Here is a 26,771-nt window from a genome sequence, read left to right as displayed (position 1 = left end):
TGCATTTTGATAAAAAATTAAATTTAACTACAAAAGTAATAAACAGGTCATTTTCAAGCATAAAAATAACCATACATTTAAAACTGATTAAAATATTTTCTGTACAACTTTTAAAACGGCCTAGAGAACTGGGTAAGCAAAATATTTATTTTTTATTTATTTATTTTTTTCACATGGCAAAGAATTCATAAAATTTAAAATTATTGGAATGCAAATGATTTTAAGTTATGCAAATGATTTTAAGTAAGTCTTGAAATCATCATGTAATTTAACATTATTGCAGTTGTGTATTGTCAAAAACTGCTTTTAAAACATATGTGTATAAATTCCAATGGCAAAACAGGTCTTTAAAATGAAAAATTAATAAAAGGTATACAAAAGTAAGCATGAAAGAATGAAAGCTTTGACATGGCCACAGAAAAGCATAGGTCAAAACTAACTATGGCGAGACTTAATCAAATTTATATTTATGTAAACAGAACAAGAACTAAAAGGAAAACCATTTCTATTTTTTTAAAGAAATATTAAATATTCATAATAACTTTTTTTTTCAATCATAAACTCCTACTATCAGATTTAACTACAAATTTCTTTGACCATATCTCAAATCTTCTGCAGATTTTAGACATGTGATTTAGACTGATGAGAGAGTTGACTTCAATGCATAAATAAATTCAAGGCGTCTGTTTCCGTTGCACAAGAAAAATACATAAATGAACAACTAAATTCAAGTATTTTACAAAATTTTACGAACTACCTTTGTCAAAATCTTTCTCTTTTTTCAAATTCGGGAAAGATTCCAGGATTGTGATATCTTCATCTGAGTTTGCAGGTGAAACTTCATTTCCTTTCTCTGTGTCCAATCCATTGTTGGGATTATTTTGCAAATACTAATAAGAAAAGAGAAAATAAAGATTACAAATCTCATACAAAGATAAAAAGAAAACAGAACAGAATACAGAAAAATCTTTTGGAGGGGGCACAGGAAATTGAGTAGCCCCCCCCCTGCCTTTGATGTTTTATAATGAAGTTTTAATGACTTTATTTTTAAATGTGCATGTTTTTTAATTTTTTTTAGGATTTCTTCAGGTAAATGAATCTACTTCTAAATACACGAATATTATGCACTAATATACATTGAATGTGGATGGAAAACATCTTTAACATTTCAAGCCATTTAAATATTAAACCCACACCGAGCATTGTTATAATGATTATAACATGAGGGCAAGGTTATTAAATAAACCCATACGTCACTTGAGTTTTTTTAAATTAATTAATAAAGAAAATCATTACTTCATAACATATAAGTTTTACTGAAGAATTCAGAAACTATTCTTGTGTGAATTTCAAAACAGTTACAAATTTGTTCTTAAAGCCATGATACAGTTGAGGTAACATATTGATAATACATGCCGTTTCCATTAAAAATCATGTTTTTCCAAGAAACTACCATAGGATTTTTTTTTCATTTTGCATTTTTTATAAGCTGAAAAAGAAATCTATTATTTCACAAATAGGTTCCTGGATTAAAACGACTCTTTTAGGTGCTCCTAAACATTTCTTTAAAAAAACGTTAATTATTGATTCCATCAAAGAAGAATTAGTGGATGAATCACGATAATACGATCCCTTGAATTCAAAACCAGAGAGTTAAATATATTCTGCAACTCTGGGCCTCTGACACCAGTAATACTTCTTTAGGAAACAAAAATGCTTTTATTCAAAATATGCTGTGTGTGTTTTGTGTTCTTTTAAATTAACTACGTAAAAAAATGCAAAAGAAAGGTTAATGAAAAAGTAATAAATAAAATAGTGAAATTAATTCATCCTTTTGGGGAAGGGGCATGGGCCCCCTGGGCCCCCCAAAAATTTGCTACTGCCTAGGTATTTACAGGGTGACCATTAATTAATGTGCCAATGTTAAAAAATAATTTCTCGAAAGCTACTGATTCAAAACATTATATTTAAATTCTAACACAAAGTACAATACATGGGAATTTGTTTGATACATGTTCGATGTGTCTTTCATCTCTAGCTATAATATGGCATCACTCGCTGAAGGGTAGAAGTTTCAATGCTTTCAATAACAGTCTGAATCACAGTTTTCAGGTCTTCGATGTGCTTGAGGTTTCTAGCGTAAACTTAGTCTTTGATATAATTCCCCAAAAATGAATCACAGGGGTTCAAGTCAGGAGAATAGGATGCCAAATTAATTTCATTTTTAGATTTTAGGTACCCTAAAGCCAAAATCCATTAAAGTGCACTTCAAGCCAATCAAGAACTTCATTGGAATGATGAGCTGTTGCGCCGTCTTGCATGAGCTATGTGTTTTCGAAATCCAGCTCACTTTGAATTGCAGGAATGAACTGGTTTTCCAAAATGTAGACATATCATTTAGAAGTGAGTTTGTTCGTTGTCTTAAGGTTCAACTCTGTCACGAACTTTCTTTGATTCACAATTGGGCTGTTGTTATTTGGATAATACGTTCGAACCATGAAAATGCGCTCAGAAATGCCATATCTCAACATTTTCACTAAAAAATAAACAGCAAAAGCTAACTCAATAACACTGCGCAAAAAAAAAAAAAAAAAAAAAAAAAAAAATGCTAACACACTAAATCTAACCGCCTAGTTTGGACTTGATACGTCTAACAGTTTGAGAAATTGAGATTTCTTTTCAATGCGTTAATTACTGGTCACCCTGTATTTCACTTACTCAGTATGCATTGAACACCTGTGTTTTGCTCTTTACTTGGTTAATTTAAATAACTTTAATGCATGCAATTCATTTCAGAGCTATAGTTGTGTTATTTTTTTCTGTTCATTATGTTTCATACATTTATTTTTAAGAGCTAATTTGCTGCCTGTAAAATTAACAGATCATACTAACAAAATATTTATATTGAATGGGGATTTTAATCATCTAGTGAATGTTCAATTTCTAAGAGAGCCATTTATAAATAGAACAAGCAAACTTACCTAGTGTTACATGGAAAAATAGTCACATGGATTCATGTCCCACCTCTCCCCTTACCCAAGGGAAGGATGGGACTTTTTTTTTGTTTTGTTATTTTAATTGTTTTTCAAAACTATTATTGTAAAAATTACCTCCAATTTTATTTTTTTTAAGAGTGTCAAAATGTCTTAATTTGTAGTTCTAAATTTACAATGATTAAGCAGCAGAAAATAATTTTAAAGAAACATTATGTTAAAATATAGTTCCATCCCTTTTTACTCTCCCCTATGTGGCATTTTGTAAAGCATTCTCATAGAGTTGATTTTTCATTAGTTTTCTTGAGGAATAAAATGTGGATTTTTAGGATTTGTTTCTAAAATTCAGCTTTACTATTTTTGTATTCATTTTCTCTGAAGACACCAAGAACGATGTAAGAAAGTAATCATAACTATTTTTTTTTGCAAGTTTTTACCTAACAAAATCATATATGCAATCATTTATCATCAAAATCTTTGTATATGCCAGTAAATTTTAAGGATTAAAAAATTGCAAAGAAACTGTTTTACATGCTATGAGGTACCAACTGAAAAAAAAAAAAAAAAAAGAAACACTAAGTATACAACCATTTTCAATAAAAACAAATCCTCTTATTAAAATCCATTGTGAATAGTATACCAATGTAAATGGGTTGCTATAGTGTATAGTACAATTTACGAAAGAAAAAACATTTATTCTATGTATTGAGTATTCAAATTATTGAATACCTAAGCAATTTTAATAAGCATAAACTAAGCATAACCATAATAGAAAATCAAAATAAACCTCAGAATCCTCATCAGTTAGTCGCCTGCTTGATCCAGAATTCAGATGCATAGGATCTATCAGGGATTTCTGCGATCCATGGTATTTCCCAGAATGAAAAAACTGCTTGAGGCTTCCTGCTCTTTGCTTTTTCAGGATACCGGGAGTTCTGACGTTTTCATCATCTGGAGCCTCACTACCAAGAGTACGAGCGCCAGGTGTTGATACATGACCAGATGCTCGATGACTGGACCTGTCTGAACGTAGACGGCCGAAAAAATCTGCAATTTGCAGGTTGCCCAAGATTCCAGGACTCTGAGCAATGCCTGTGCCACGGGAGTCAGCCAGAGACAAGTCAGACAAACGAAAGATGTCATCCTGGACATGGTGTAAAAGAGACATATTTTGAAATTAAAAAAAAAGAAATGTAATTTAAGCATTGCACATTTGTTTATTTTTTTCATTTAATTCAGATTTCCTGCTGGCTAATAAAAATACAGACAAGCTCTCCAGTCCATCCAATGTTTTCTTTTAGTTCTATATACAATATAAAGTGATGTTAAAATTCATTTTTGCCTCCTTAACTGCAAAATGTATGCATAAGTAAGTGAGCTTAGAAATTCAATTTGAGTCAAAGCACAAAATAACTTGATACTTTCAAATTTTGATAGCTTAACTCTGGGGTGTAAAATTAAGTATGAAACATAAAAATTTGTTTGATAAAAGTATTTCCATTTGAAAAAGAAAAATGTTGATCTCTGCCTGGGTTATTGTAGACTACAATATATTTTGATCACCAGTTCACATCATTCCATTCAATATTAAAAAATATTTTTCCAGAACTTCAATAAAATTCCAGTACAATTTCAGCATTTCCAAACATCAGTATATATCATCTACGAGACAGACAACTTCAACAATCAGGGCTGTGGAGCCGGAGTCAGACTGATTTTGGAATAAAGGAGTCGGAGTCGTTAGAAAACATTCTGACTCTAACTCTGGGCTTCTTTTTTTCTTTCATTTTCACATATTCTCCTTGCATTCTTCTAAAACTGACTACCAATTGGTTCGATTACATGTATAAAAAGCTACTAATGAGAAAATAACTGCCATTATACAATCAACTGGCTTGAGTGTTTACCGAACTTTCTATATCCGTCCCCTAGTTTGCTTGCTTTTTAACTTAACTAACAGCAACTGTCAGCAAACAGTTTTGTTGCATAACATTTTCAAGTAATCACTTTCAAATAAAAATATAGTGTTTTGTTCGATCGCAGTTACAAAATAGTAAAAGGAATGTTACAATTTAGTAAGTCAAGGCCCGTAGCTCAAGTGAAAAGTTTTGAGGGTGTTTGGCAAATTCAAATAAGTTCTGGCGCAAAAGCACGAATCCAAAAGATCCGATGAAATATATCTAATGTTTTTTTTTTTTACTAAGACTAAGACTATTTCTATAAACTTTGTTCTCACTAAAAAGTATGGAACAAAATATGTGTAAATGATTTCTTGGTAAAAACACTCAATAATTGCAGTTCATCTTAAAATCTTCATATTAAGGTTAATACTAAAGCAGCCAACTAAATTTAAATTAAAAATTTAGAGAAGAAGAAATATAGATATAGCAAAAGCTATTCGTACAAAGTTGTATAACACAACATTTTGAGTAAAATTCGCTCCTGACGTGTATGTACCTGGCCTCTTTCCGCAATGAAGTGCTCTATTTTCGCTGAAAATTTATTGATGAAATATCGTTTGAAATGTAATGGGGAAAATTTACAGAATTGAAATATTTATTTTTCTTATAAACTCTGAAATTAGCTTGGGGTGTCATCCACCAGATGGGTGTCACCCGGAGCAAACCACCAGCTCTCAAGAACATAAGACTTAAAAAAAAAGCTTTTTTTTCTCTCAAGTTACAGCTTTCAAGAATTGAAAGCACATGATTGGCTCAATATCTATTTGTTAAACATTAACGGGGGGGGGGGGGGGGGCAAATTAAAAGTAATCCTATTCAATTTTTTTTTTTAATGAGATTTTTAAGTCATCTCACTTTTAACATTGTAACTATTGGAAAATTTGATTTTCAAATTGACTTTCTAACGTTGTATGCATCTTAGGTTTATAATAAAATTCAAAATGCAGAATTTTCATAAAAAGGAATTAATATTCCAATCTCTGTTTAGAGGTTTCCCCCTTTCCCCTGAAGGAAGAGAGGGAATTGAAAAAAAAAAAAAAAACAATAAAATAAAAATAAATGAATCCAGAGTCGGAGTCTGGCGTTTCAAAATCCAGTAGTGGGAGTCGGCCATTTTCCTACCGACTCCGCAGCCCTGTCAACGATAAACATTTTTCAATTTTTCTAACCAGAAATAAAATTTATGCATTGGATGCTCTCAAACTTAGATTATGTTGGATATTTAATAAGGACTACTACGAAACTCATATATGGAAGTGAATGTATATCAAACGCTAAGGTTATAGGATGAATTTCTCTTTTAAATTTTAAATTTTTATGTTGACTTCTAGTGTGAGTGGAATGTTTTAGCACATTTTATTCACCAGCCACTCATGTTAAAAGCTAAATTTGAATGTATGAAACCACAATCAGGGTTCATACTCTATTCGGATGAAAAAATTCCATGACTTTTCCAAGACTTTTTCATGACTCCATAAAAATTTTCATGACCTTGTTACATAATGAGAATAGCACTATTTAACGTCAAACTTGCCATTTTTGGAAATGACTATTAGCAAAACTGCTATGTGAATGATACTACCTCTTAGAAGCTTGCGATGGAAAAAGTATAAGCGTTCACCTAAAAAACTAAACTATTCTTATTTCTCTGCATCATATAAATTTAAGTAAAGTAAAAATAGAGTGAATTGAATATAATGATGCTTAAATGTCTCATATTTTTTTTTTATTAACAGGCAGAATAAAAATGAATGGGACAAAAATTGAATGAGTAATAAGTTTCAATAAATTTGCTTCAAAGGTTGTCTTTTAGTGTCAACAGTGCATTTAATCATCCACATAACTTGACAGCTTTTTGGTTCTTTAAAGTAAAGCTGCATTCTTTCGAAATTCATGTTTCTAAATCAGATATTTATTTAAACAAAAAATTCAGAAGTTAATAAATCTTTTCATTCAAGTGTACTTGTTTGTTTATTTGCACATTTTCAAATGCATATAAATTAATCGGTTCAGGAATTCCAGAACATAGTGTTTGATTCCTGATATTGAACGCAGCAGTGGGTCACATGGATTATTTTTGCGAACCGTATGTAGGGGACTACCGTTTTAGAGTATTAGAATTCCCCTATTTCTGTATTCTATCGCCTAACTAAAGATCTTTATTTTCTAAAACCTTCAACAAATTAAGATAAACGCTGACAAATTTAATAGTAAAGTTTCACGAGTGATGGAAATGAATTCGGATGCAATTGAATTGCGTTTTTTGAGTGGGCGTAGCAAAATCAAGAACGTGCAAGTTTTCTGCTACAGAATATAAAATATTAGAAGTGTTGAAAATAATGGTAAATTCAAGATGAGTGATGTCCAAGCAGTAAAATCACATTGCAAAAAAAGACAAGAGGCTGCTACAGAAATGGATGGAATGAGATTTCAAAATTCAAATTTGTTTTTAAGATTGTTCAATTTTCCAGTTTTATTAGCTTTTATATGATCAATACTGTTAAATAACTCCAAGTTTCTAATGCTCTTTTAGCTACTGTTACTTTCTCTTTGACCAGGACATTTTTCCCTCACTTTAAATAAATTTCCATGACTTTAAATGAAAATTTCAATTTTCCATGACTTTTCCAGGTCTGAAATTTGCTTATTTTTTTTCCATGACTTTCCAGGATTTCCATGACCCGTACGAACCCTGCACAATTTAAATTTGAATTTTATAAACTAATTTTAAAATATTTCAAACAGATGCTGAATATTTATTACTTTTACACTTACATTGAAATCTCGCTGTGTCTTGAGTTCCAGTGGTGTAGGAGGGCCAGAAGTATCACATGAAAGCGAAGGGTCAATGGTGCTCTCTTTAGAAGGAGCCTTCCAGATTCTCTTTTTCCTTCGCACTGAAAGTTATCATGTCAGTTAACAATTTTTCAATAAATTTTCCTAAGCACTTGAATTGTGTTATCAAGGACCAACTATTTTCTAAGATTTTACTGCATCTACTAATTTAAATAAGTTACATGCTAAACTAAAATAGGCAAACTATTTGCCTATCACTATAGAATTTCTTTAATAATTTGCCAAAGAATTTCTTCATGATTACAAACCTGCAAGTTGTTTCACACAAAGCATTTAATACACAGTAAGTACACAAAAACTTAGCATACATTTCTATTAATAATTAAAAAAAAAAAAAAAAAAAAAAACACACACACACACACACAAATATGAGGAAAAAGTTTGTACATTTCTAATCATTTTTAAAACACATTTATTGTATTTAAATTAATTCTTTTCAACTAATTTTCCAAAAAAGTGGCTAAACTTTTCAATTTTTGCCTTAATTTCTACCAGCTGATTCCCCCCTCCCCCCCCAAAAAAAACAGAACAAGAATTTGATTCAAAAGATGGTCAGTATCCATCAATAGAAATATATTCAATAATTCAAATCATTAAAGGGAAACAAAATCAAGCAAAAAAAAAAAGCAAAGGAGTATTTGTCTCAACTATATATCAGATTAAATTCGATAAAGATGCAGTAACAGCTAATTTTAACAGCAAGCACTATGTACTCTTTTTTTTTCTTTCATATATTTATTCCATCTTGCTCCTAGACTAGTGTAAATGCTATCCAAGTTCACTGGCAAGAAGACTATTTGTCAGAAAAATCATTGACAGCAATTAAACTACAGAACTGAAATATTTTAAACTGAATATATGTTTTTTTTTTTTGTAGGAAGTGGATTTTACAGTGAAGATTCAGAGGTTGAATTTTCTCATGCTACAAAAAACAAGAGCATTTAAAAACATCTCAGACTGAACATCATAAAACTACACTATTTGTGACTATGATTTAAAGCAGAACGGACAGAACACTGCGCCATTTTTGAGTGGGGAAATCACAGAAAATTATAGGGCAGAAGGTTGGCATGGCAGCTATTGCAGGGTCGGCTCTAGAAGTTCTGCCGCCCTAGGCGAGATTGAAAAGTGCCGTCTCCCCCCCCCCCATTGAATAATAATAATCTCTACATAGTATAAAATGAAGTCTCCAAAAAGCATCTGTGTAAACACGCAAAACTCGAGAACCACACGGCCGATTTCGCTGAAATTTTCAGTATCTTTCTTTCAGCCCCGGAAAGGTTTGCAAACTGGTTAAAAAAAAAATTGAACTAGTAGTTTTTTTAAATTCTAATTTAGGCTCAATTTTCACATAAATTGCCGAATATGGGGTGTGAAAAATTACTTTCACACATTAATATTACATATCGTTGGAAAGAATAGAATTTTCCGTGTTGTACGCAATTTGTTTCAATGCTCTAACTTAATTAGAGTGGGAGTTATTTGCGTTTTTAGCTTGAATTTTTTTAGGCTTAGCTAAAATTTAGGCACTACTTTCTTCATTAAAAAAACAATAAAAAGTGAAGGAATTGTCCAACAGTTGACACCATTGAATAGAGCGACATTTTTTTCTCTCTAAATCTACCGCGACCTATGGTTCAAAAACTAAGCTTCTATCTTAAAAGGATAAAAAATTACAAGTCTTTTCAAACAAAATTTGAAACATCTCATTTGCATTCAAGTTGTTAACCATTTTATTTCCACATTTCCACAGTTACGCTTTTTCAATCCATTGTTTCTTTCCAACTTAATCACTTTTCTTAAACTTATTTTATTTTGCGTTTCCATGGTTATGCTTTTTAATCCATCTTTCTCATTTTTAAGAGAAATTTTGCATGATTTTTTTTCTTTTATTTAAGCCTGATTGCTGAATATACCTCACTTGACACAATATTTATTTTCAAGGTAGATCGGGCAAAACCGAGAAATGCAGCTAGTAATAATATAAAATAATATATAATATTTGTTAAAATAAAATAAAAATAATTGTAATGTGCTTAAAATTAAAGTGATTTCTAATTAAATTTCAAACTCGGTTTTGCATGTCCTAGAACTGGTACACACTTTAAATTATCTTTTTTAACATTAAAGTACTGTCTCTTATGGTACTGAAACAAACAATAATTTCAAAAGACTTTTAAATCACGCAATTTGCCACCTCTAAAATTAAATTGAATTTCTTGCAGAGTTGGCAGGTTTCTGCCGAGGCGGTAAAAACCACTGGTAGAAACCGGTTAAAACCGGCATGGCAAAAACCCCTTTCTGCCACATTTATGGCAGAAACTGGCAGAAACTCAAAAAATGACATAAATGCAACTCCTGACATACAATAGAAAATGTATAAGAAAAATAATTAAATATTAACCCAAATACAATTTATTTACAACACTATCACCATTCAAAATCAAATTTTACATTGTTTTCCCACTGCAGCAGCCTGTAACAAAATAAAAGTTTTGACGCTGTTTCTAAACCTAACCAATTTCCCAATTTGTTGTGCACAATGGAGAAATTTGAGAAAATTCTTTCAATCCCAGCAGAACTAGCTGGCATTATCCTCAAAGAACAAGCAAGATTCACATAACTTTCATCTATAGAACATTTTTTCAAACTAGACTACCATGCGGTATTTGGAGTAGTTGTTAAAACGTGAATGGAAAAATAGGTTTTGGGGAAAAGGGGTCAATTTGTTTTGTAAAGCATTGGTATAAGGTACATAATCAGGGTTAATATTTGTGAGTAAAGTGCTGGCACTTTCTTCTTGATTACATGATAAATTTACTCCCAAGTACTTTGGATATAGGCGAGTAAATGATTATCAGTAACTGCTTGATTAAGCTCTTTGAGAATAGCTTTATTCAGTTATATTAAGTGTAAAATGAGAAGTTCTTGAATTTTAGAGTTTAATGAAATAAAACAAATTTGTATTTATTTAAATATTTGATCTATATATATATATATATATATATATAACACTTTATATTAAATGCAAACAAGATAATTATACACAACAAACTGAAAAATTTATTACTTACAACATTACAAGGCTAAAATTTCTAACACATAGCAATTTCAACTATGATAAATTTTACTTTGCTTTGGAAATGTCAGTCTTGTTATTTAACATATTTTTACACAAATTATTAAATAACTATTATATTAAGTTTTTGCAATGACGAAATGGAGTTATATTTTTTATTTTACTTAATTTGCCTGTCATTAAGTAATTACTAGAGCTATTAAAAACGTTTTCTAGTTTTTGCCAGTTTCTGCCGGTTTTTGCCGGTTATAACCAGTTTCTGCCATTGGCAGGGCAAAAACCAGTTTCTGCCGGCAAAAAGCCAACCCTGATTTCTTGTTAAAATTCTGAACTACATTTTGCATACCCAAGCACTGGTACACACTAGAAATTATTATTATTTTTAAGCACTGAAGCAGTGAACCTCATGGTGCTAAAACATATATTCATACTTTAAAAAACAAACATTTAAACTTTGAAATTTGTAGCCCCTAAAATCTGCCGCCTTAGGCGGCACCCCAGGTGCTGGGGGTGAGTTAATGAATTTTACCGGAAGGTTCTCTGCTAAATAAATCCTGCATCATGGTGAAGATGCCTTTCTTTTCATAAGATCTGGGGTGGAAGGAATGGCCCAGCTTGGAGAGACCACTGTATGAGCTGCCAGACAGATTGTGAGAGAGAAGGCTAGATGCTTTCGTCCCTTTACAAGGAATCCCATTCACCTGCAAATAAAACAAGTTCTATGTATTTCCAGGTTTTTTGAGCATTTTGTGTTCATCATTATGCTTACTTTGATAGTTGAATTTTAATTTGTGTATTGTTTTTCATTGCTCTCCATGGGGAAGACGAGAAGGCACCACAGCAATGGGACCAAAAAAGGAGAAAGGGTAATTAAATAAAATTATTTTCTTTGTATGTTTCACAGCTTGAAGAAACTGGATTGCAGCATGATTTGGCCAGGGAGTTCAGTAATAAATGCATTTAAATCATTTCAAAGCATTTAAGTTTAAAAAAAAAAAATAAAAAAAAAAAAACTAATGCTTAGGTATAATTACTTTAAGAAAATAGCTTTAATTTGAAATACAACTATGCATGTTTCAAAAACATATTCCTGGCATTTTGGAAAAGGTCACAAGAAATTTGACGAATCACTGTAATGAATCAGACTTAACCAGTTATATCATAATGCAAACCAGTAGTACCCAACCAATGATCCATGGGCTATATGCCTTCCAGGAAGCTGATCTGCATGGCCCGCTAAAAATCTTTTAAAAGCCTTATTTTAAGCCATGTAACAAAATCTCACTCCCGACTCCCATTTTTAACTTTTAATTGTGGAAACTACTGGCATAAAAATAGTTTTCTTAAGAGGGGGAGGGGGGGGGGGGTAAAAGAAGAAGGAACATTAACAGCTGAATTCATAAACGTTGCAAAGCATTTATGTTAGAAATAATTAGAAGCTTATTGCTTGCTATAATTAATTAGCCTTTGAGTTGAAATAAAATTACAAAATATAAGAGATTCTTCAGCTTCTTTCTCATTCAGCATGTTCGGTAATTCTAAATACAAATCGCCATTTAAGAAGAATAATATTCATAATCAGATGTAACAGTTTTCATCAGTATATGATACCTGATACAACTAATCAAAAATGAAAAAAAAAAAAAAAAAAAAGAGAAGCAAAACAAAACATACTTTGACAACCTCCAATTCATCATCATCCTCTATTACTGTTTCTAGAGGAACAAATTCAGCTTCATGAGGAGGTATTCTGAAAAGAAAAAAAATTATCAGATTACAAGAATATAAATCAATAAACATAATATCTAGATAAATTAACTATCCTATTGAAACACAACGGCTTCTGCTGAAACATTATTCAACCTTCTTTCTTTTTTTAATATCACTCTAAAAATAGGCACCCAATATTAAAAATTATCTCTTTTCATTCAAAAAAATCTACATTTTCTTCTGATACAAGTTGCAAAGATTATTGCCAGTCCTTCAGGTAATTTGAAAATTATGCCATCATAATTTAACATTGCAATTTAACTTTTCGATCATTTCATTCAATTTCAAGTAAGAGATTGTTTTCGGTTTTGAAAAACTTGACTGATTCAAGCTCTAATAGAACACAATGTAGAAAAATTTCCCCTCAAAACAATACCAAAGACAAGTAATTATAAATATTCCTTAATAACATAACTAACTATATATTTTTTTATTTCTCAAGGTTAATTGAAAGCAATGGTAAATCTTTAAATTCAGCAAAACTTCTGACATGGTTTTATTCATATGTTCTTAATGAACTACTTAGACAGTTAATCCATTTTTATAATATTTATATTAAATTTAGATAATGTTACTTATATACATGTAATCCTCAATGAATAGTGACTATAGGCTTTGAGTATTTGCCCCAGAAATGAAAATTGAAACAAGACAAATGCAAAACTCATATCTACCTGCCCATATGCAACTTTGAACTTTTTACTTACTTCAGTCACATTTTGAAACGTTCCGGTGAACTTTAATTCAGAGTGCTTCAAACTTCTAAATGTTTCCTGATTTATCCTTGAATTTTTGTTTGCTTGGTGACAAGTCTGATTTTCATAGATTTATTTCCAAATTACTATTAAACTACAATGACTTACGCTTTACAAATTTTTTGTTCCTCAGTGAGAAAAAAGCTCAACAAAATTCAACAGCTATTATCTGAATGCTCTGCAGTATATAGTTCACAAAGCAAACCAAACAAAGGAATCATCAAGAGAGTGGGGTGAAAGTGAGCGAAATTCTTTAATAAATTAATGAAAATAAATGTATGGGAGACATAATATTTTCAAAATGCAATAAAATTATACATCACAAATGTAGATGAGCAATGTCACAGCTCAAAACCATGGCTGAGGAATTAGAGTCGCTAAAACACACGCCAACTCACGGTTTCTTTTTTTCTTTAATTTTTGCCAACTCTCCTCACATTAAAAAAAAGAAAAAGAAAAACTGACGGCCAATTGTTTTGATTGCAGGCAAAAAAAGCCAACTAATAAGAAAATAACTGTCATAAGCAACCAGCTGGTTGATTGTTTATCAAACTTTTTGTAATAGCTACCTATGCAGTTACACTTGCTTGCATCTTTTTGTAACTTTCTTTAACTGATTGCAACTGTCAGCAAACTGTTTCGTTACCTAATTTTCTATGTATAGAAGTAGTTTTTCAATCTAAAGTTTACTTTCAAACAAAATAACAATATATTTTTCACTCCAATCTCATTCATAAAACAGTAAAAAAAATGTATCCCTAGAAACAAAATAACTGATTAAAATATGAAGTAAAACATAAATTTGCAAGTTGTAAATGAAAAAAAAAACAAAAAAAAAAAAAAAAACATCTTGTTCTTTAAAATATATTTAAACAGCCATTCGGTTTCAGTAATAACTCAGAAAAATAAAATGTTATAAAAAGTTAACTTAGAAAAAATTAAAACTAACATACAAAAATTTCATAAAAATCTCCCCTGCTTGTTAAAGAAATGATGTTATCAGTTAGAAATAATGATTTTTATGTAAGCAATAGCTTTAATCTGGCTGATTAACTTACACAAAGCTGTGATTTTTACTCACACAAGGTTTGCAGCAGATCCCATAGGTGGTTCTGTGTAGAAGGGCATTGCCGCTGCAGTGTAGGGAAGATCTGGCAGCACCTCATCCCAGTATTGGTCCTTCAACAACTCTGGGTGTTCCTGGTGCATCTCATCCACTATCAAGTATGACACCTATAATAAGAGAAAAAATATATACAGTGAAACCTCTGTATAACGATACTGTCTACAACGATAACCTGTCGATAACGATTTTTTTTTTGGCCCCAGCAAAATGTCAGCATGAATAATCAAACTGTCTATAACGATAACCTGTCTATTACAATATTTTTTTAGGTTCCAACAGTATCGTTGTAGACAGGTTTTACTGTAATTTATAATAATGCATTTGCTTGATAAAAGATAAAAGTCCAACGTTAATATGCACAAATATGCTAGAAAAAGCAAACAGGTGCTTTGGGATAACAAGGAACCCCTGTTCCAGTGCAAAAGAAGTCAGTTTATGGATGAAAAGACACTCAACAAAAGCAAACTTTTGCCTGCACACTATTTCTGATTTTTTCTTTTTTTTTGCTTTGTGCAAAAACTTTTTGAATTTAGAGTAGAAAAAGTTTTCAGATTAAAAAAGATAGAAAAAGTAAAACAAAAAAGGTGCGTAAATCTATGCAGGAGTCTTCCCTCATTGACTGAGAGGTCAAAACACTTGCTATGGCAGCTACCTGCACTTCAGTAAGCTAAGCAGCTCATTTGTTTTTAAATTCAGCATTTTGTTTCAGACACTCCATAGTGATGATTTATAAAAAGGGAAATATTAGTTATGTAAGTATTTAGAATAATTTAATGTTAATTTACCTTACAGATTATTTTTGTGTTTTATTTATTCTGCATTGTAAACTGTTGAAATAAAAAAGTCTGCTACAGGGAGTGTGAATATAAGTTAGGTGAACCAATGTAAGAAAAAATAAACAATTTTTCGCAAATACATTTAGAAATTGAAATTTCCTCACAAAAAAATCTCTAGCTAACCTCAAACAAATCACAAAAATGTGCAGGACAGGTTACAAAATCTATAAACCAATAATCCACGCAAGGTCAATCCTACTGCAATCAAGTTGCAGATTCTTTACTGCAATGTAAATATTTATTACACAATTACATGTTGTTGTTTGATAAGAAACAAAATTTGTACTTGCGGCAAGGTTAAATGAATAGTTTAGGTAATAAAAAGGAGATTTTCCTGTACATTGTTTTCAATGCATTTGTATGTAAAAAACAACTTTATTTTGATCAGACATCAGGAATTTTTCAAGCACTTTAAAAAATGTTCAGATTTAATGACGATTGAAACACCCATGATCTTTGCTGTAATTTCTATTACTTCATCAGCCACTTTTGACGACTTTTGTTTCTGTTCTTTGCATGAGATAATCAGTACAATAATTTCCTAAGATCTTTAACTCATTGCAGTTTAATTTGGATTGAAACTCAGGAAAACAATAAAAATACATTACATAAAAAATATTGAACAAAAGATAAATTATGGCACACAAATTATACTGTCTAGCACAAATGCAATTTTTAGCAAAATAATAATAAACTAAACGAAAAATAATCATATAAGCTTTGTGCTACAATATGATTAAAGTGAAAAACCAACGCAAATAAAGCACAAATTTTGAAGAAAATACAGCATATAGCTATTTGAAGGCTACAATGGAGTCTCTTCATCAGAGCAAAAAGCTCACCAACGCAACCGAAAGTCGTGAGAGAACTGACAACGACCACATGGACACTGGTATTTATACCAAAGAGGACCAACCAATAGGAATTCAGGACACAAGACAACAAACAACCAATCAGCAAACGACATGTCAACCCCGGGCTCAGAACAAGTCTGAGTCTCTGAGCCCCGGGCTCAGAGGGGTTGTCTCTCCCCTTGCTAACCACAATAATATTTTAGAAGAGTGTTGAAATAAACTTAAAAACATTGGCGATAACAATCTTTACATTTCAACATCTTATTTGGAACATTCGCAGATTCATTAATTCTGCATGTATGTTTACCTTAAAAGCCTTTCCATTTTTGTCAGATTAAGTATAAATAATATCATGATTAGCAAAATCATTCAAACATAGCTGAGTCATTGTTAAAAAGATCATATTTCATGTCCCCATTTTATATTTAAAGGAAATTAATTTTTATCAAATGCATGAGAACTTGCCTGTATATCTCGATCAATAATCCAGTTGACTTCAAAATCATCATCATCTTCACCAAAAGGGTTCACTAAAGTTTCTGCAACCTAAGAAAAAGGGAAAAACTGAGGCACAGCAAAATAAAATTTAAAAAAATAACAAAAACTAGGACAATGTCTGAAGTCTATTTAAATTACATACATGGTACGATCCAAAAGTAATGAGCCTCACGTTATACTGATACATGCACACCTTGCAGCTCGCTCCACTTGATAGCGACAGCGGTGGGGGTTGTTGGCTTTACAGTGCAACGCAGGTCAGTTACCTCCCAGCTTTTGGAGCGGTACCATCAGCTTTAACAGTAACCCCTATATGGTGGTGCGTGACACGGCGATATGGAAAGTTCGTCAGAGCAAAGCAAAGAGATCAAATTTTGCTTCCAGTTTCCTTCCCAAACATTTGCAAAGCTTTAACAGGCATTTGGAGCTGAGTGTCTGTTCTATTCGCAAGTAGAAAAGTGGTACAAGGCCTTTCATAAGGCGGGGAAACGGTGACCGACGAATCCCCGTCTGGACACCCCCCTTCCTCAGCCCATACTGACGTGAATGTACAACGAGAGTGAATTTTTAAACACGGACTGGCGTTTGAGTCTCTACTAAGCAGCAAAATCCCTGGACTTATTGGAGACAACGGTGCAATTCATTGTTACAGAGAAGTTGCACATGCAGAAAGTCTGCCCCTAACTTGTGCTGAAAATTCTGACTGAAGAAGGTCTGAGTCGATGCTCCTGTGGTGTCCTAACCTTCCTACAGTCTGGGCTTGTGGCCTCCTGACGTCTCATTTCCACCATTAAAATCAGCGCTGGAAAGGAAACGTTTCAACTCCGTCGAGGACATCCAAGCACGTCAAGGCAGCCCTTGCAAATATCTCAGAACAGGACTTTAGGGATGCCTTTGAATCATGGAAAAGCCGCCTACATAGATACATTGTTGCAGGAGGTGCCTGTTTTTAAAACTATTAATTAGTTGTACGGATTAGCTCAAAAAATTTGTCTTTTTAAACAAAGGCTCATTACGTTTAGATCTCACCATGTATATCTCAGGGCTGTCAAATTGAAAAGAGCCCATAGGCCAGAATTCCGGTCACTCATCACATGGAGGGCCGCAGTTTGAAAAAGTTGAACAATAACCTCTTACACAATAACAATTAATAGCTGAATTATTAATTATAAAACAATGAAATAGAAGGATTATAAAACAATTTGCTTACATTTTAATGATAAAACTGAGACCGATCTGCCTTCTTTACAAGGGCAGGAGCTTAAGCTGCAAGCTTATCTGAGAACCTAACATGTGTCGCAACCAGTCAGAGCAATATCATCAACTTAAAAGAGTAGACAGTTGACAAGAGCAAGTTCTCAATTTCTTTTTCGAAATCAACAAATTTCTCTCTTCCCTCCCTCTCTCCCTGCCAACACGAGGCAATACTATTTCTAGGAATTAGTTTGCACCAGTGCGCAGGGTAGGACTGCTGGACCTTGACCTGTAGATGTCCTGTACCTTTTTTTCCCAATACAATGAAAGGAGTAAAAGAGCCATCAAGAGGAAATTTCGGGGAACCCGGCTTGACCAAGAATGGATGTCTCGGATGCTTCTTGACACCATAAAACGTCAAAAAAAGAAATAGGCTGAATAAGAAGTTTGCGGGCCGCACAATATGTGTTGTTGAGCCCCCAGTTGGACAGCCCTGATATAACTTATTAATATTACTTCCTTGTCTTCTTAAGCACAATGTGTCTAGAACAGCAACTCCCAAAGTGGGTTCTGCCAAACCCTCAGATTTGCATGAAAGTCATAAAGAAAATAAGGCTTCCGCCACGAGTTTGCTGTTGTATAAATTTAATATTTTCCACGAGTTTAAAGGGAAAAAAAAATCAATACCAGGGACATGGATCAAATGGACAAATACTTTCTAAAAATGCAAAAATAGGTTCAGTGTGACTTAAAATGTGTCAATTAGTCAAAATACGAAAAATTTCACAAAACCAGTAGTTTTTATACATAGAAGAAACTGACAGGCCGTGGTGGCATGATCGGTAGAGCATCGAACTTATGACTGGAGGGTCTCTGGTTCGATCCTAGCCAATCGAAGATCCACCATTTCATTAAAGTTAATTGGGAGATTTAAAATATATTTGTAGTCACAAAGTCCTCCAAGTGAAACGATACCTCTGGGTCGGTTTCTGGTTTGGTTCGAAATTATTGAACTGCCCATAGATGGTGCTGTCATCAATCGTTTGCTGTTTGAGCCAGATCAGGCTTCCACCTAAATAGGTGATCCATTAAAACGGAAGCTGTAACTCTCTGCCTTAAATCGAGCAGCCTCGCCACTCGAGCTCGGGTTCCCGAGTGGCATAACAACAAGTAACCGAAATTGACTCCTATATTGTAAACATTCTGTCTCTTATTCATAAATAAAAATGAGGTTCCTTGAAGTAAAAGTATATCAGAAAGGATTCCGTGGTCTAAAAAGTTTGGGAACCACTGGTCTAAAACACTGTACAAAAAAAAAAAAAAAAAAGAAAAGAAAGAAAGAAAAAGGAAAAACATTAATATTCTTAGTTTTGCATAATCAAATTGAGAAAGGACTCACCTTCAACCATCCCATGTAAAAAAAGAATTGCAAGAAGTTGAAGACTGGAATATACAGATCCACATCATAACCAGGATATCCTTGAACAGGATCCAAATATTGCCGACCCATCAGAGTAGATAGGAAGTAGGTGTACACCACAAGGGTCACCACCTGACATATATTCAGAGAATGTGTTAGAGTAAATGCAAGAGAAGCTTGTAAAATATTTATTTTGCATCAACTGTGGGTGGTAAAAAAACATCTTAAGACAAATGAATATTGTATGAGGTCAGGTGATGTAAAGTGGACATATATGAAATAAAAGGCTATAATCTTTGAAATAAATAGAGGAATTAAGGTAAAATTTTTATTTCAGATTTTAACAAATAGGAATTAAGTTTTGAGTTCAACTGGAAATACAGAGAAATCCTGTTACCAAGAACGTCCACATAGGGGGGCAAGGAGGGGCTCGAGCCCCCCTCTGAAATTAGAATTTCCTTGCTTTTAGTAGCTTTCTTTGCAAAAAATGTAAAAACATTACTTCTTCAGCCATTAATAAATAAGTTATTAAAAATGTCAAATTTTAATGACTCTAATCTGTCCTGAAATCAGTTTCCATGGGGAAAATATCCAGTTAAACCTTGGGGGAAATATTTGAGCCCCCCCTTGCAACTTTGCATATGGGCGTCCATGCCCGTTACATTGAACTTCAACAGCCTGCAAAGTTTAATTGTTGTAATAGAATTCAAGCAATGTACTACAGATTAAATCAGGACAGAAAATTTAATTTGTTGAAATGGATATTTCGTTTTATCGGTATTTGTTGTAATAGGAGCACAGTTTAAAACTTAAATAGACTAATTCATGAGCTTAGGGGTTATTCATTAATTACGTAAGGATGATTTTAGCAATTTTCGATCCCCCTCCCCCTATGTAAGGAAATGTAAGATTTTTGAAAACCCTCCTCCCTATTCTTATGTAAGATTCTATTTCACTTCTCAAAATAATAAAATAACAAATCTTACATCACTTGAATTGTTATTAAATTCATTAAATCTTTTTTTGTAAAGAAATATTTATTAAAAAAGTTAAAATCTAGATTGATTTTTTTTCGACATTTTTTTTTTTGTGTGTGTGATGCGATACTAATTTAAAAAAAACATGATTTACATAGTGCAATTCTTTTTTTCACTTAATACTAACTATTCATTCTTTGTAAAGCGAATAAAAAACACCTCATCCAAATACGTTTTACCTTCTAGGCACAGATGAAATATCCTCCCTGCCAAATTACTTGAACGCGCGATTTCTTATGTAAAATACAGACTTGGAGAATCTTATGTAAGAATGGGTTTGATCCCCACCGCCCTCCCCCAAGTAAGGGTATGTAGAGATTTTTCCAACTCCCCTCTCGGTTGCGATCCTTACTTAATTAATGCATGGCCCTTAATAGATGAAAAGACATCTAACAAAAGCTCTTTTGTTGAATGTCTTTTTATCCATAAGCAAATTTCTTTTGCATTGAAAAAGGAGTCCCTTGTAAACCCTGAAACAGTTGTCTGCAGTACTCTGCAATTAGTGCTTTTTGACTATGTTATTTTATATTTTAATAAAAACATATTCATTCAAAATATATGCTGGTATTTCTACTCAATATGCTTTATATTGTGTACTACTGAAGAAATAATAAGAAATATTGTAGACCGGAAACAGATGCTAAAAGATTGTTGCAGAGTTAGAACAAATAGCTAATATTTCACGTGAAAAGTGGCATCAAAATAACACGAAAATAAGCCAAAAATAAAGATTTCAGCATGTAAAAGTAATGTGGATGATTTTGGACATTTCAATTCAAAACAACTGCCTGAACTATTGAAAATAAATACCAAGTATTTCCAAATTGGAACAATTTATTGGGTTTTGTTTCTTTGTAGTGGTGGTTATTCCAAGAGCAATTATTACTTTTGGGTTTAAAAGTTTTTTAAGTGAAAGCTAAACGAATTAGTTACAACTTTTTTTTATGATTATAAATTATTCAATTGTCCTGTGAAGTAATTCATGAATATTTCAAATTTTTTATTGTTATATTATTTTTTCAGTTTAAAGATACCACTTAAAAAGTTAGTTTGTTTATGGCCTGAAATCCGTGAAACCCCGAAATTTCGCACATCCACTTTTCCCAAGTTGTGCATATTTTTGACTTTCAACTTTATATGTATTCACTATATATGCATAGATACACCAATATTACATAAAATTTCACATACAGCAATACATGGTTAACAAAAGGACCCGGAAAGAAACATAAAATATTATTTAGTTAACCTGTGTGTATACTAAAGGTATGCTGATCCAATCATAGTTGTAGAGGCCACCACATAGGGATCGATAGTTTGCTATAGCCTGAAGAAAAAATACTTGAATCAGAAAAGCAACAAATCTAAAAAAAATTCTGTGAACATATGAAAGTTACAATACATAAAACCATTTCACAAACCAATGTATAGAAGAAAGCAAACACAAGTAAGGAATTTAAAAGCAGTTGAAATTTTTTTTTTTTTTTTGGATTATGTTATTATTGCTTTGAAAAGCATAGATAATTCATACACTGACCTCTACTAGAGTATTGAGTGCAAAGTCATCCCGAATGCGTCCCTCCTTGCGTGCTCGGATGGCAATGCTGGATGCCCACACCAGAGGCATCCAGTATGTCGAGTGGGATGTCTTGAGGTGTTCCATGATCTTTTTCTCATTGGGTAGGAGTATGCCTGAAATGAAAACGACTTGTACAAAAATTTTCTGAAGTGCTAATCTTAATAGCAGTTTGAAATAAATTGATAGTAAAATCAATAGATAAGGGGCTGTCTACAAATGATTTTTTGTTTAAAAGGGGAGAGGAGTTCATGAAATTGTGAGTTTGTGACGAGGAGGAAAAGGGTGACATCAAATGCTTTTTATAACAATCTTCTTTTGAAAAAGGTGACATGTGTCAAGTGGAGGGGAGAGGTAAGGTGAAGCATGATACTTTGTTATAAAAAGGAAAGGGATTCAAATTTTTTGAAAAAAATGTTACATTATTTATGTGGACAGCCCCTAAACTGGATATTCAAGTACAACTGAGCATGAATCACCATTATGAATGTTATTTGAAAATAAGTTGAAAATTCAAAACCAACGCTAAAAAAGCAAATAGAAATAAATGTCAGAAGTCTTTTCATTCATAAGTTTGCTTTCTTTTGCATTGAAGTTTTCCTGCAAGACTTAAAACATGTATGTATGTATGTATATATATATATGTATTGCTATTTGGGTTTTTTTTACATAGTTTTTAAAGTTTTAAACATACTTCATGTTTTGAAACTTTCAAATACTTTGGCATTGTAGTTGGAAGATGTTTGATTTTGTTCATGTTCAAATAGAGCAACCAGTTAAGTTGGGCTCACTGAGCACTGACTAGAAGCGTTAATAGAGTAACCGGTCAGCCATCGAAACAGACACTTACTAAATCAGCAATGACCAACCTTTTCTTGTCTGTGGGTTGCATCTCTTATTAAGATGAATCTTGCAAGTCCAGAACATAAACAATATTTAAAGTTATTCTGGAAAATATGGAAAACGGTGAAAAATTACAAATCAAGAATTGCTCTGATCCATACTTGATGGTTATTTAATTAATAAAAAAATTGCTATCTGTCTTCTAGAAACAAATTCCTGAATATTAGTCAACAAATTTAAAATTTTGACAAATCACATGCGACTATGAAAACAAAATATAGAAAAGAAAAAGATAAAGTTCTGTTGCAATTTTGTGGAGATGTATTTTGAATCCGGCAATCTTTGAATCCTATCCAAGAAGGTTTTTTAGTTCTTTTGGGAAGTTCAAGAAAGTGGTTTTCAATTTTTAACATTAAACAAAACAATGGGGCACACATATTTGCTTTGTGGGCCATAGGTAGGGCATCACAGCGCTAAACTAACCTATGATGTCATCAAACAACATTTGTGATCAACCAGTCTGGTTAACTAGCAACCCCATTTGAACAAGGCCATATTTTGTACATTGAGTATCATTTAAACAGCTGTTATTGGGGAATGTGGAGCAAAGTAAAATGGTTAATTTGACCAAGTTTTTTCAAAATGAACAAATCGGAAACTTGTTTTGACAATTGCAGCACATAAAGAAGGAACATTGTATTTTATAATAAAACTTGCATAGAAACAGTATTTTAAATTTTTGGCAGTAAATTTGAGTCTTCAAAAAAAAAAAAAAACGGAAATTTTTTACTTATTTTTTCACGGAACAAAGTGAAAAATAAAATATTTTTCCAATGAAATATTTTCTATTCGATTATAAAACATATTTTTGATCAAAAGAATCAGTAAATAAAAGGTTGAATGAATAAATAAAAAGATAATGAAATAATTAAACGAATACTTAAATAAACCAATTAATATATGAAAAAAAAATGAGCGAGTAAAAAAATGAATGTATAATATAATAAGTGAATGAATGAATAAATACAATTAATAAATGAAGGATTGTAAATGAATTAATCAATAATTGAAAACGAAAGTGATTTATATTAAATGGTTGAGTGAGTAAATTAAAAACTATTTCGCTTTTCCCCATCCACTTTGCCCCTTATGTACTTGACTAACTGTACAATTTTTTTTAAATACAAAAAAGCTTAACATTAACTAAATTAATACTGCATTGAATATTAGAAGGTCTCAATTAATATTTAAAATGTTAATAACAAGAACTTTATCATTTTATTGTAAAAAAAAATTTAATTTACAACAAAATATTACAATATGAGTATCAATTTTTTAAAATTGCCTGTATTACGAACTACTTTAATCTTTGGCGGTATTTTTTTCTTTATTGGAATAGACTACGTATAGTACTAAATAGTTAAAATAATACCTGATAGGTGGAGCTAAAAGCAGAGTAAATATTTCACTATTTCATTTTGCCCCATGTTCCCCTACTTAAACAACCAGAAATGTATGGATTGTAAGCTATGATAATAAAACAATATCTACATGTTTATATTTTACCTTTAAACAATGAAAAATGTACAGGACAAAAAAAAAGGGTTATATCCAATTGTACACTTCACATGTGCAAAAGAATAAAACCTTTACATATACTTCAAAAAAAAAAAAAAAAAAAAATCTTGTTCCAGCATAAAAGAGAACAAAATTTCCGGACTATTTACTAACCAGCTTCAACAAGGTGGTCCATGGTGGGAAATCGTTTTTTGACACAGGGGCTGATGCATGTAAGGGTGATGACAAAGGCTAGATTTGCATAGCGCATGATGCCCCTTCTCATCAGGCGTCCTCTTTCATCCTGAGAGAGAAAGAAAAAAATAGATCAATTTTTTTAATAATAAAATACATTTAATACATAGTTACAGAGTACATTTCTATGGCAGAAATGTTTCAAAATCTCATACTACCGAACAAAGAAAAGCATAGTTATAGAACAGGGTAAATCATATTAAATTTGAATGGAACAAAAAGAAAGCACACATGTGAAAGCTGTGATTACTTCATTTTAATAAATTAAACTTAAAGTGAAACTAAAGTTATCTAAGTTTCAACAGAAGCTCCTTCAATTTCCTCCTTAAAGGGAGGACCAGAGTTCCAGAGGCATCATCATTTTCTCTGATTGCAGATCATCATTGCAGGCGATCCAGAAGGGCAAATGTCAACTTAACCATCAAATCAATGAACTCACAAACAAAATCATTGATGCTCAAAGATCCTGCATTTTACAATGGATACCGGCTCATGTAAATATTTTTGATAACAAGAAGGCCAATGAGCTTGCAAAGGCTCGTAATTCTCCTCAGCCATCCAACTCCCTGACCCTCGTTGACGCCAACGCTGTTGCTGACCGAAGACTAATCGGTCAACAAGCTAAAAGAAACTCCATTCCGGATTTGGACTGTGACAGAGCCATATCGACTACCATAACCAGACTTAGGACAAATCACTTAAAGGGGATGAGGATTTCTGCGGATGGACAGTGTAGTTACACCAACTTTTGTCCTCATTGTCCTGATGACATCCCACGGTCTCGTCAACACATCTTCAGCTCTCCATTAACCCAGGCCAAACTTTTTAACATCGGCTTAGAAGACCCAGTGGACCTACTTTATACAAATAAGGCTGTCGAAGTTGCAAAGGCTGTCTACGACAGCTTCAGACCCATATAAATACATATTATCATAGACACATCATCATCATCAACAGAAGCTCCATCTTCGGCCCTTTGGTCACCTGGCAAATATGTATACGGCATTCTAGTTCCTGCCACACTAGGGATAGAATACGTGTTATTAAAGATTTCTGAACCTCAATTATTGGCTGCTTCAGGATATTGCCTCCATTTCTCCAGGGCTTACAGGAGTAAACCTTGGAGAAGGAGGCAAGAACAATTCGTCTTTAATGAAATCTTACAGGAAAAATATCACAAGAGATCTGGGGATCCCAACGGCCAACACAGCAATGGCATATTCTTTGCTTCAGCATAACAAATCTAGAGATTGGTTAGGCTACTGACTGACTTCAAATTGCTTCCCCTACTGCTTGATGCTGTAACTGTGCAGTAGTTCTTTACGAAATTGTATCCAAAAATGTTTTTGGATAGTAATAAGCTATGATACTATGGAGTATTCCAAAACACAGTTGTGATGGTGGTGCTTAGAAGAAGGTTGAGGAAAAATATATAAAACCTCTTCTACTGAATTGATTGGATCTTAAAAAAGCAATAATAAAATATATATGATATGATTTTGCTGTAATAATAGATTAGTTGGTTATCAAAAGAATTACTACATGCACTAAAATAACACATGAAGCATAAATTACAGACAAATATTTAATATGAATATAGACTTATTATTACAATATTTATGGCCAAGTTGATATTTTGTATTCTGAACTTAAAGTGGAAGTACATTGCGTTAATAGCCGCTCGAAAATATAAACAATGGAAACAGTTGAAATGTATCAAAAATTGATTTAAATCATTCGTATCTTTTATCTTACATTAATCATAAAACAACATAATTGAAGATATAAATTTATCTATTTGTAATTATTGGGTACCCATATTGAATTTAAACAAGACGCTACTGGATAAGCGGGCCTGCTGCAGTACTGGGGAATATGTACTGTGATTAAAACATTATTGTTGTAGTCATCGTATTTGTAGGAGTCCAGATATAGATGATTCAGAACTTTAAAACATTGCTCATGATGAAGTTAAATATTTAATTGGCTGGAGATTTCTTGTTGGTAGGCTTCTTAGATCTTTCACAGATATAAGATTTTTTTTGTTAAAGTTCCGGCATGGAGATTCAGTGTTTTAGACAGTTCTCATAATGAAGTTAAATATTGATATGCTGGATAATTCTTGTTGGTAGTTTTCCTTGATCTTCCACAGATATGGGAT

General features: G+C 32.3%; 1 protein-coding gene across 1 annotated transcript in view; it reads right to left on the bottom strand.

Annotated features, from left to right (window-relative positions):
- Window positions 1-746: 746 nt before the first annotated feature.
- LOC129226792 (bestrophin-2-like) overlaps window positions 747-26,771 on the bottom strand; it is a 44,134-nt gene continuing 18,109 nt past the window's right edge. Inside the window, exons 4-14 of the mRNA XM_054861421.1 lie at window positions 24,530-24,659; window positions 21,917-22,071; window positions 21,629-21,706; window positions 19,322-19,474; window positions 16,696-16,776; window positions 14,496-14,647; window positions 12,564-12,639; window positions 11,419-11,590; window positions 7,730-7,851; window positions 3,781-4,137; window positions 747-890 (exon numbers count right to left, since the gene is read on the bottom strand). Of these exons, the coding sequence (XP_054717396.1) occupies window positions 747-890; window positions 3,781-4,137; window positions 7,730-7,851; window positions 11,419-11,590; window positions 12,564-12,639; window positions 14,496-14,647; window positions 16,696-16,776; window positions 19,322-19,474; window positions 21,629-21,706; window positions 21,917-22,071; window positions 24,530-24,659 (1,620 nt within the window). The remainder of the gene's footprint in view (window positions 891-3,780; window positions 4,138-7,729; window positions 7,852-11,418; window positions 11,591-12,563; window positions 12,640-14,495; window positions 14,648-16,695; window positions 16,777-19,321; window positions 19,475-21,628; window positions 21,707-21,916; window positions 22,072-24,529; window positions 24,660-26,771) is intronic.

The sequence above is a fragment of the Uloborus diversus genome, chromosome 7 (genome assembly GCF_026930045.1).
Source record: "Uloborus diversus isolate 005 chromosome 7, Udiv.v.3.1, whole genome shotgun sequence".
In the NCBI taxonomy this organism is placed as follows: domain Eukaryota; kingdom Metazoa; phylum Arthropoda; class Arachnida; order Araneae; family Uloboridae; genus Uloborus; species Uloborus diversus.
The sequence above is the reverse complement of the archived record's forward strand: the minus strand, read 5'-3'. Positions and strand labels throughout refer to the sequence as shown.